This window comes from Mustelus asterias, chromosome 14, assembly GCF_964213995.1.
Source record: "Mustelus asterias chromosome 14, sMusAst1.hap1.1, whole genome shotgun sequence".
Lineage (NCBI taxonomy): Eukaryota > Metazoa > Chordata > Chondrichthyes > Carcharhiniformes > Triakidae > Mustelus > Mustelus asterias.
The window spans coordinates 42,782,424-42,793,972 of record NC_135814.1 but is presented as its reverse complement, the minus strand read 5'-3'; the positions used below and the strand labels follow the sequence as shown (position 1 = coordinate 42,793,972).

General features: G+C 44.7%; 1 protein-coding gene across 1 annotated transcript in view; it reads right to left on the bottom strand.

Moving 5' to 3' along the window:
- Positions 1 to 259: 259 nt before the first annotated feature.
- The window catches only part of kcnh7b (potassium channel, voltage gated eag related subfamily H, member 7b), a 443,308-nt gene continuing 432,018 nt past the window's right edge, over positions 260 to 11,549 (bottom strand). The window contains exons 18-19 of the mRNA XM_078227700.1: positions 9,009 to 9,201; positions 260 to 526 (exon numbers count right to left, since the gene is read on the bottom strand). Of these exons, the coding sequence (XP_078083826.1) occupies positions 260 to 526; positions 9,009 to 9,201 (460 nt within the window). The remainder of the gene's footprint in view (positions 527 to 9,008; positions 9,202 to 11,549) is intronic.

Below are 11,549 nucleotides of genomic sequence, written 5' to 3'. Positions count from 1 at the left end.
CATTTCAGGCTTGTTATCACTTAAGGTGCCTTAGATTACTGGCAGTGCGACATTTTAAATGTATTCTTATTGAAGCGTTCAGGTCATCATCAAAGAGGAACTTTAACATTGTGAGCTCAGAGCTGATATGAATCTACAGTGCTTTTGCATATGACAGTATCATTGTAGACCCCTGAGTCATACATGGAGGATGCTATTCATAAATAGGAAAACAGCCACTCAAAGCAGCAAACCTACTGAAATGCAGAGTATTAATTGGCTATTTGCCTGGAAGACCAGGATCTGACAGATGCCTATGAAGGCCCAGCAGTTCCATGGTGCTTAGTGAGGAGTCCGGTAAGGAAGGGTGTCGCATTGGACGCAGAAAGGATTGTGACTGTTGCTGTTGAGACTGTGAATTTTGTTTTTGTTCTTGGTCCAAAAATGTGGCAAAATTGTCTTCTGATATTGTGTTGAGATGAACCCCACTGGACAAAGACTCTTTGGATTTCATTTTGGACTTTTCAAAGTCTAAAAGTTCTGGACTCTGAAAGAGAGAAGAAAGTAAAGCCTGAAATAGGAATATCACAGTGAATGATCCAGCAGATCGTACACTAGTTGTGGATACAGCACTTTTTGCTGCACTGGATTAGTTAGCTTGAGAATTTCTCTTCCATTGTAGAACTTACCAAATTGATCCCAAAGACTATTGGCATGTGATCCACAGTTATTGCAGCTAAATACTTTGCCCCTGAAATTCCTGGGGTCACACATGGTGGGCATGTCTCAAGAACAGCTTCTTCCCTGCTGCCATCAGGCTTTTGAATGGACCGACCTTGTATTAAGTTGAAATTTCTCTGCACCCTAGGACTATAATACTAGCCTATGACTATAATACATTTATTCTGCACCCTCTCCTTTCCTTCTCTATGAACCATATGCTTTGTCTGTACAGCACACAAGAAACAATACTTTTCACTGTATGTTAATACATGTGACAATCAAATAAAAAAAAATCAAATCAAATGTCAAGATATTGGGAATTTCAAACTGCGTGTTTTTCCCACACTTCTACGCTGGTCATGTAGTGTAGTGGGGCCGGTGAATTTCAGCATGAGGCCAAAAATCCGAATTGTGCACGGAGTGCGGCAGGTTGTAATTCTCCTGGGCTGTTTTTTTTTACATAATTAGCCTCGTGCTGGGGAATGATGCGAGGCTGATTTTAATATTTCAATCTGTTTACAGTTGGCCCCCAGCAATGGGGAACAGACATGATAGCCTCGCTGGTAGGACCGGAGGCCATTGAGGCCCCGCCAGGAGGTTGGGGGCAGGGGGTCAGTGCCAGCCTAGCAATGCCAGCCCAGGACCCTGGCACTGCCAACCTGGCACACTGGCAGTGTCAATTGGCACTGGGAAGTGCCAAGGGGTAAGGCCTCAGAGGGTAGAGCCAGATGGTGGTGGAGCCAGATGGGGGTAGGAAGGTAGGGCAGGGGCATTCTGTGGGGCCGGTGATTGGAGGATCGGGGCCGGTGATTGGAGGATCAGGGCTGGCGACTGAGGGGGTTTGGGGCCGGCATTTTGGCATCGGGACTGGTGATCAGGAGGCCGCCGATCGGGATTTGGGGGGGGGGGGGGAGATAAGGAGGCCGGTGATTGGGGTTAGGGCTGGTGATTGGGAAACCGGCGTTCAGGAGGCTGGTGATTGGGTGTGGTGGGGGTGGGGGGTGGGGGGCGGGGGGGGGGGGGAATGGATCAGGAGGCCGGTGATGTCTGTGGGACAAATTGAGTGCATGCACAATGGTCCCCTGAGCACTCCCGGCCTCTGTATTGCACAAAGTGCCGTAAACTCACTAGACTCAGCTCGCCAAAAAACGGGCGGGAAAAGCTCCCGTTTGACTGCCCATTTGACACGGACAATTATTTTGGGAAAATCACTCCCATGTTTTGTGTCAGCTTGAAGTGAATTCATATGAATGGACAGCACTAATTAATAAAATCTGCTCCTTTCTTGTAACATGATGTCCACTTCCACCAGTAACTGATCAAATTGTCGCTTAGTAAATTAATCAGGCCTGAAAATAAGTGCTCAGGGAGCACTCTTCCAATTTCTCTGCCTCTCTTTCATCTTTTCTGATGATGCTACCTTGCACTGTGGCACTCTGACATGTCTTCCTTATTCCTGAATTGAGGATTCCATCTCCCAGAGTGGTTGACAGGTCCCAGGGCCCTCAACCATATCCACCCCATTTTCCACATTTCTGCCCTCACTCCATTCCCTCCCTACCAAAACTGCAAACGGGTTCCCATTGTCCCGACTTTCCCCCCACCAGCCTCTGTGTTTAAAGGATCACCCTCTGCCATTTCTACCACCTACAGCATGATGTCACCACCAAACACATCTTCCCCTCCCCTCCCCGTCAAAATTCTGGAGGGACTGCTTCCTCCGTGACATCCTGGTCCCCTCCTCTATCACCCCCAGCAGCTCATCCTTTGTTCACGGCACCTTCTCATTCAATCGCCAGAGGTTTAACTCCAATCTTTTCGCCATCTGAGGCTCCAAATTCCCCTTTTCGGTGCAACAGCACTTTATTTGTACTACTTTCCATTTAGAATGCTGTATTTGCTGCTCACAATGTAGTCTCCTCTACACTGAGGAATCCAGATGCAGACTGGTCTTGTGGAACATTCCGATAACTTGCCATTTCAACTTATCACCTTGTTTTTGTGCTCATGTTTCTGGCCTTGGCCTGCTACAATAGGACCATTGAAAGGTTAGGCCACAGAACGAAGCCATTCAGCCTATTATGGCTGCAGCAGCTGAAAATAAACTAGCTGTCCATTCTAATCCCACCTTTCACACCTGGTGCATAGCCCTGCAGCATACAACACCTCAGGTACACAACAGGGTAACTTCCAAAGGAGTTTCTGCTTCAACTACCAATCTGGACAGCAAATTCCAGGCTCCTACCATCCTCTGGTTGAAAACGTTTTTCCTAATAGCCCCTCTAACGCTTCTACCAATTGCCTTAAATTTGTGCTCCGTCTCCATTAGGGAAACAAGTCTTCCCTGTCCACTCTATCTTAGGTCCCTCATAATTTTGTGCATCTCAATCAAGTCATCCCTCAGCCTCTTCTGTTCTAAGGAAGGCAACAATATTCCTGTGAAACCCAACGTAAGCATGAAGAACAGCCCCTCAACTTCCATTTAGGTAAGTTACAGTCTTCTGCACTTGGCATTTAGCTCAACAACTTCAGACCAGGAACTCTGTCCTCCATTTAGATTTTTTTATTTCTCCAGGTGTCAGTTTATATCTTTTTCCATGTTTTTATTTTCCAAGCTGACCTTTATTCTGCTATTAACACCTACTTTGGGACCAATGCTTTGTATCTTTACTACTCCTAATGCCTTTTGTTCTATAACATCTTTATTTGTTTTCACTTTCTAACCTAGCGCTGACTTTCCCTTTCATATGTCACATTATGTACTTAATACGGGTTCTTTATGTTGCAGTAGTGGTGGCTCATTTTTGAGACGTTGGGTGTTAAACCTAAACACTTTTATCGGTAGGCAGTAATCATGTACAGTTCCAAGTATGATCTTGCATGGAACTGTTCCATGCAGGCACGCTGCTTACCCAGTTCAGTTCTAGACTGTTCTTTCTGATCTCCAGCCCCCTTTTTCAACAGCATATGATGCATCACATTTCTGCCTCTCTTCAGTTCTGAAGAAGTCACATTGGACTCGAAACATTAACTCTGTTTCTCTCTCTGGAGATGCTGCCAGACCTGTTGAGTTTTTCCAGAACTTTCTGTTTTTCTTGCATGAGGAGTTAGCTGTGCTCAGCACACACCTGTTTACAGGGTAGGAGGAGCCAGAGTTTGGACTTCACTGATGCTGCTTAAAAGAAAAAGCAGCCAGTACCTCTTAACGGGTAAATACATTCCAGATACGGACAACAGGCAAGTATTTCTGAACAGAAAAATAAATCGTAGAGAGGGTGAGCAGATTGAGTGATGTTGGTTTGAAGACCCTGTTCCAGGCAATGGACAGCAGAAGAGGGATCCTGCTTCCCTCATGTGGCAGAATGCCCTCCAGGCATCATCTCTGTCATCAGGAAGAGATGACAATAGTGTCAGGAACTTAACTCCCTGACATGGCTGCAATGCAGAAACAAGTTCAATGACTTAAAGAGTTGTGAAGTTAAGAATACTGTTGTCTTAGTGTATTCTCGAATCTCCACCACCTCCAGCCTCAGCACACATAACAGTCTGCTCTCCCACTCTGTCACCCAACAATCAGTACTCTTCACTCTACACCTCATCACACTCATCAATAATACAACCCACGTTTCCTTGCAACTCACATCGTAAAGCCCACCAACCATTTCATCAGATAAACAACTCACAATAGTGTCATAAACACACTTCCTTATTTCTTTGGAAGATGGTCGCACATAACCTGTGTCAGAAGGCTACCAGCTGAGAAGGCTGAGCTTGCCTGCAAATCCCTTCCTCTGCAGAAGGGTGCTGGCTTTCACACATTCGGGGAGGAAAGGCTATGCAGTCGGGGGTTGGGGTCGGGGGGAGCTGTGCAGTTGGGGGATGGGTTCGGGGGATGGATTCGGGGGGGGCTGTGCAGTCGGGGGATGGTTCGGGGGGGTCTGTGCAGTCGGGGAATGGGTTTGGGGGAGGGAGGATGTGCAGTCGGGATGGGCTGGGGGAGGGGGGAAGGCTGTGCAATCGGGGGATGGGTTCAGGGGAGGAGGCTGTGCAGTCGGGGTGACAATTCTCTGACTGCCATTCCTCTCCTTCTCCCTGTTGCCCTGCACATTCTTCCTTTTCAGATAATAATCCAATTCCTTTCTGAAAGCCTGGTGAATCTGCCACCACCACACTTGCAGGTTGGACATTTCAGATCCTAACCACTCGCTGTGTGAAAATGTTTTTTCTTATGTCACCATTGCTTCTTTTGCCAATTATCTTCAATATCCTCTCTGTAGTTCTCAATCCTTCCACCAATGGGAACAGTTTCTCCCTATCTACTCTGCCCAGATCCCTCATGATTATGAAAACTGCTTTCAAATCATCTCAACCTGTTTTCTGAGGAAAACAGTCCCAATCTTTGCAAACTACCAACGTAACTGATGTTCTTCAACTCTTGAACCATTTATGTGAATCTTTACTGCAGCCTCTCTAATTTCTTCACATCCTTCCTGAAGGGTGATGCCCTGAACTGGACACAATACTCCATTTGAGGACAAGCTGGAGTTTTTTTTTTACAGGTTTAGTGTAGGTGCTGGATAAACTCATCAGCATCAATAAAGAGAGAAACGTTTTGAGTCTGATATGACTCTCCTTTGGAACTCCGAAATTCAGATTTTATATCAGATCTCCAGCATCCACAGTATTTTTGCTTTTATTTCGCATAACTTCCTTGCTTTTGTACTCCATGCCCCATTCATAAAGTGTAAGATGTTGTATGCCTTACTGACAGTGCCCTCAACCTACCCTGCCACCTTTAATGATTTATGCACATATACACTTAAGTCCATCTGCTCTTACATCCCCTTTAGAATTTATCCTTTATATTGTCTCACCACATTCTTCCCATCAAAATGATTCACTTCATTCTACTACACATTGTATTTCCTCTGTCACTTGTCTGTCCATTCCACCAACCTGACTATGCCCTTTTGAACTTCTACACTGTCCTTCTTACAGTTCACAATACTTCCAAGTTTTGTATTGACCACAAATTCAGAATTTTTTCCTTATATTCCAAGATCTAGGTCATCAATATATATCAGGAAGAGTTGGGTATACGAACATTGGCCCCAAGGGAACTCCAATATAAGTTTTCCTCCAGTCTGAAAAGTAACCGTTAACCACTGCTCTCTGTTTCCTGTCTTTCAGTCAATTTCATAACCATGTTGCTACTGTCTCTTTTATTCCATGAGCTCTACAGTCCACAAGTCCATTGTGCAACCCTTTCTGTTCACTCACCAAAAAACTCACGCAAGTTAGTTAAACACCGTTTTCCCTTAAGTAATACGTGCTGGCTTTCTTTAATTAACCTGGATTTGACCAAGTGGCTATTAATTTTGTCCCGAATTATCTTTTCTGAAGGTGCCCCACCTCTGAGGTTAAGTTGACTGGCCTGTAGTTCCTGGGCTTACCTTTACACCTTTTCCTGCAAGCAATATCTTGTTTTTAAAATAATTATCTATATTTTCAAACCCCTCATGGCCCCCCTCCCCCCACCCACCCGTAATATCCTCCATCCCCACAACCTGATGATACTCTTATTCTGCGTATCATCAATTTCACTTGCTCGACTATTAGTGGCGGTGACATCATTTACCTTGGCCCCAAGCTTTGGAATACCCTCGACACACCTCTCCACCTCTCGACTTTCATCATTTAAGACACTCCTTCAAACTTACTTTTGTGACCAAGCTTTTCATTTTTTGACAACCTGAATTTGATGTCATGCTTTGTTTTATAATCATAGAATCATAGAAACCCTACAGTACAGAAAGAGGCCATTCGGCCCATCGAGTCTGCACCGACCACAATCCCACCCAGGCCCTACCCCCATATCCCTACATATTTACCCACTAATCCCTCGAACCTACGCATCTCAGGACACTAAGGGCAATTTTTAGCATGGCCAATCAACCTAACCCGCACATCTTTGGATATTCATTTGAAATGCCTTGGGATTATGTTTTATATTAAAAACACTATTTAAATACAAGTTGTGGTTGTTGCTGTCTTCAAGGTCCTGGGGTACATTATCAACCATGGATGCAAAAAAAGATTATGCGGGGGGGCGGGATTTTACCACTTAGCCCCACCCATCAATGGTTCATGCACGATTTCTCACCTCTTGCAATCTTACTGATACTGGATATCTGGCACATTCAGCCTCCAGCCCATTTCTGAGGAGGGGTTGAATAAATGATTTAAATGTATGGTAATGCTCACTTTAATATAATTGATGAGCCTGGGACACAATTGTCCAGGCTCATTTGCCTTTGTGGCCTCGCTGGGAGAGGTTCTCTCTGGTGAGGAAAACACCTGGTCGGCCTTTTGGCTAAGATCAAGTGTAGAATCAACATGCTGTACTTGGTTGAAGTCATTAGGTTACATTTTAGTTTCATTTGAAGCAATTTTTAAAAGCGGCATCTCGGCCTTTTGGCTGAGATGCAAATGAGATCAAGCCTTGGAGGAGGAGCTACACCTACTCCAATCAAGCCCAAGACAGGAGGTGAGAGCCCTGTCTTGTCAGCTTGGATCGGGAATGTCTCAACTTGTTGAGACTCTGAATTGGACTTGATTTGATTGAATTGGAATAAAAATACAAAAAAAACCACCTGGTCCCCATGAACAGGGACCAGTTGTGATAGCCTCGCTGGTAGAACCGGAAGCCATTGAGAGCCCCCCACCCCCGAGAGTTGGGGGCAAGGGAGTGCCCCTTAGGCAGTACCAGCCTGGCAGTGTCAGCTGGCACATTAGCACTGCCACCTTGGCACCAAGGGTTGAGGCCTGAAAGGGATGGGGCCCATGGGGGCTGGGCCAATTGGATAGAGGGGGCCCACTGCCACTCTGCATCACGATCAGTGGGGGAGAGGGAGGCCCTGCTGTCACTCTGCACGTGATTGGTGGGGGAGGGAGGGGGGTCCAACTGCCACTCTGCATGCGATCAGGTGGGGGGTGATTGTTCTGGATGGCAGTGGGGCGGAGGGGAGACGGGGGCAATATTTCTGGGTGGCTGGTGCTTGCAATTGGCTGCGAGCCCCCAGGATATCTGGAGGGGGGGGTTATTTATTAGTGCCACAAGTAGGCTTACATTAACACTGCAATGAAGTTACTGTGAAAATCCCCGAGTCGCTACATTTCAGCGCCTGTTTGGTTACATTGAGGGAGAATTTAGCATGGGCAATGCACCTAACCAGCACGTCTTTCGGACTGTGGGAGGAAACCGGAGCAATCATGCAGACACGGGGAGACCATGCAGACTCCGCATAGACAGTGACCCAAGGCGGGAACCAAACCTGGGTGCTTGGCGCTATGAGGCAGCAGTGCTAACCACTGTGCTGATAGCAATATGGGGTCAGTTACGAGCTATTGAACACAGTCTAAAAGAATTCAAAATTATTTAATGGAAGTTCAAATTAGTGCCCTTAGGGAAAGTTTAGTGTTTGCCTGCCTCCCTTATCACCCAGCTGAATGCCACTTTCACTTAAAATTCCCTCAATCCCTCCATGTGTGGTACTATCATTTAAAGGTTGAAATACAAAAGTTAAGGCATGTGGCCAACGAGTGGAAATTTAAAAACAAATTGTTTCCCTCCCATCCCATTTTCCAGCATATTTGGAGAGGAGTACATACTACCACCCATCGCCCCCAGTTACTTGGGATACTGTCTTCCTAGCATTGCTCCTGGTCAGACCTTTAGGAAGTTTGGCCTTGGAGGGAGTGCAGAGAAGGTTCACCAGGTTGATACCAGAGATGAGGGGTGTTGATTATGAGGAGAGACTGAGCAGATTGGGTTTGTATTCGTTGGAATTTAGAAGGCTGAGGGGGGATCTTATAGAGACCTATAAGATAATGAAGGGGCTGGATAGGGTAGAGAGGGAGAGATTCTTTCCACTTAGAAAGGAAACTAGAACTAGAGGGCACAGCCTCAAAATAAAGGGGGGTCAGTTTAGGACAGAGTTGAGGAGGAACTTCTTCTCTCAGAGGGTGGTGAATCTCTGGGATTCTCTGCCCACTGAAGTGGTGGAGGCTACCTCGTTGAATATGTTCAAATCACGGATAGATGGATTCCTGATTGGTAAGGGAATTAGGGGTTATAGAGATCAGGCGGGTAAGTGGAACTGATCCACTTCAGATCAGCCATGATCTTATTGAATGGCGGGGCAGGCTCGAGGGGCTAGATGGCCTACTCCTGCTCTTATTTCTTATGTTCTTATGTTCCTATGTTCTTAAGTGTTGAATTGTAATATCCTATAATGGATATTTACCTGTGGTGTTGTTGGGAAGCTGTGCTCTGTTGTTACAGATGCTACTGGTTGGACTGTCTGTACCATCCTTGCAGAAGACCTTTGATAGTCCCTTGTGGCTGTTACCATACTATATGCAGGAGGTCCTGACATGGATTGTCGCTGTAGTAACTGCAAGATGGTATGAATGTCAGTAGACATTTGTGTTTCCAATCTAGAAAAACAAGACATTATCTGTTCAATTTTCATGTCCTTATGTACTGTACACATACTTAGAACAAACTATGTTTTGGCAATTTTATAACAAAATTTGGATTTGAATGATGTTACCTGTCCGAGAAATATTCTGCGAATCAAAGATAAGGTTATGTGAAATCATTGAGAAATACTAAACTACTTATCATTAAAAGAGTTGTCTCCTTTTTAAAAAATTGTAATTTTGTTCTTGCATAATACATTTAGGGGAGAAATTTGTTTGCAGAATACCACTTGCGGTGTCACTACACAGATGTTGCCTCTACTCCTTACTGTGGCTAGCATGAGTTTATTTAATGATATCAATGAGGAGTGCCATGTGAGCCATGCAGGTAATGGTCTGCAGCACTGTCTGCCTACAGGGAATTGTTGTAAATCTGAATAGTGGTACTTGAAGTAGTGCTATGCAAACAACTTTCTCTCCTTAAGTTAGTCTCTGGGTCTCCTTCTATCAGGGATAAGCACATACATAGATACTACCCTGTTCACTGGCCTCCAAAATACTGCTCTGTTGCTAGTTATTATTAAGTATATTTAAGAATTTAAAACATTTTTATTATATTAACCTGCGTACTAATGAAAATATACTCAACTTGTCTTCATATTTGTATTTCTTGATTCAAAGTGGCTTCCTAAAGTATCTGTGTTTAAAATCTCAATGTCTTTCTTCTCATATGGAGTCCAGTACTGCACACACTACTCTAACTGAGATCTTAATAAGATTTACTGCAGATTCATCACTATCTTTTGGCTTTTTATTCCATATCTCTTAAATAAAATAAAATCTAGAATTCTGTTAACTTTTCTTTAATAGCCGTATCAACCTTTGAAGCTGTGATTAATGTTCTGTAAATCCATCCTGCTCAGTGCTGAGTCTGTAATTACTGCTTTAGTTTTAAGCTCACAATGACATTGAATTTCATCTGCCACTCCTTCCTCCTTTGGTCTTCTGAATAATGAACTCTACCTCCCGTCTTGGTATCGTCTGCTACTCTCGACACCATCCCCGCTTGGCTAATCATTCAAACCATTGGTACACACAGGGAAGAGTGCTGGCCGCAGGAATCAACTCCAAGTAACAGCTTTTCATATTTCAACTACTCTCAAAAACCGCCATTAACTCTTACTCCACTTTTTCTCCCTTCAAACCAACTTTCAAACCAGTTTTCTTTCTCATACTCCTTAGCTTTATCTAGTGATCTCCCATGTGATACGAGTGAATACAATCCAGATGGTCTTGGATCTTTCCTATGTCAGACAAAGATTTGGTCTTTGCTCAGCACCAGCCAGTATTGCACGTGGTTTATTTTGATTTCTGGAGAATGGGCCAGTGGAGTTTGCTGGCTGGTCATGCATACTTGAAGCAAAAATGTGGCCACATTTACGAATGGGCACCCACCTCACAACTGATATCGGGCCACAATCGATATTAGCAGCAGCGTGGCACAGTGGTTAACATTGCTGCCTCACAGCGCCAGGGACCCGGGTTCAATTCCAGCCTCAGATAACTGTGTGCAGTTTGCACATTCTCCCCGTATCTGTGTGGGATTCCTCAGGGCGCTCTGGATTCCTCCCATACTCCAAAGATTTGTGAGTTAGCTTGATTGGTCATGCTAAATTGCACTTTAGTGTCAGGAAGATTAGCAGGTTTAATATGTGAGGTTACAGGGATACGGCTTGGTTGGGATTGTTGTTGGTCCAGGCTTGATGGGCCTCTTTCTGCACTGTAGGGATTCTATGATCTCAACTGCCAGCAAACTATGTTGCAATCATGGGGCGAGACAGGATTGAGGGCAGGATGACACAGCCTAGGTTATTTTTAGTTCTATATTAATATTCGTGTATTAAGTAAGCTGCTCTATTTGACAATGTAGGGATCCTCACCACTGTACCCTGGCTACACATGAAATATGTTAAACATTCCTGGTCCTTCAGGCCCCACAAAAATAATTGCAAACTTATCTTAGCTGAGCTTCTTTGTCTCTTTCATGGACCTGGTTGGAACCTGTACAGTGCAAGTTCTGATGACTCAAATCTAAAATGGCAACCTGTTATATTTCAGTCATTGGACCCCTATGGGCATCTTAAAAGTGACATATACGGCCTGACATACCACAGGCACCTTGAAGCCAGGCAGTAGCTGCTTTCAGAATTGAGCTACCTGCACTGGGTGATTAGGATAATGGTCCCATTTTGAAGCTGTTTACACCCTTTTAGCACCAGACAGAGCAAGGAAACAGCAGTCCCTATTGGTGAGATTATAAATGAACCTTGTGGGAAATTGTTGAAAATGTTGTAACTCTGTGC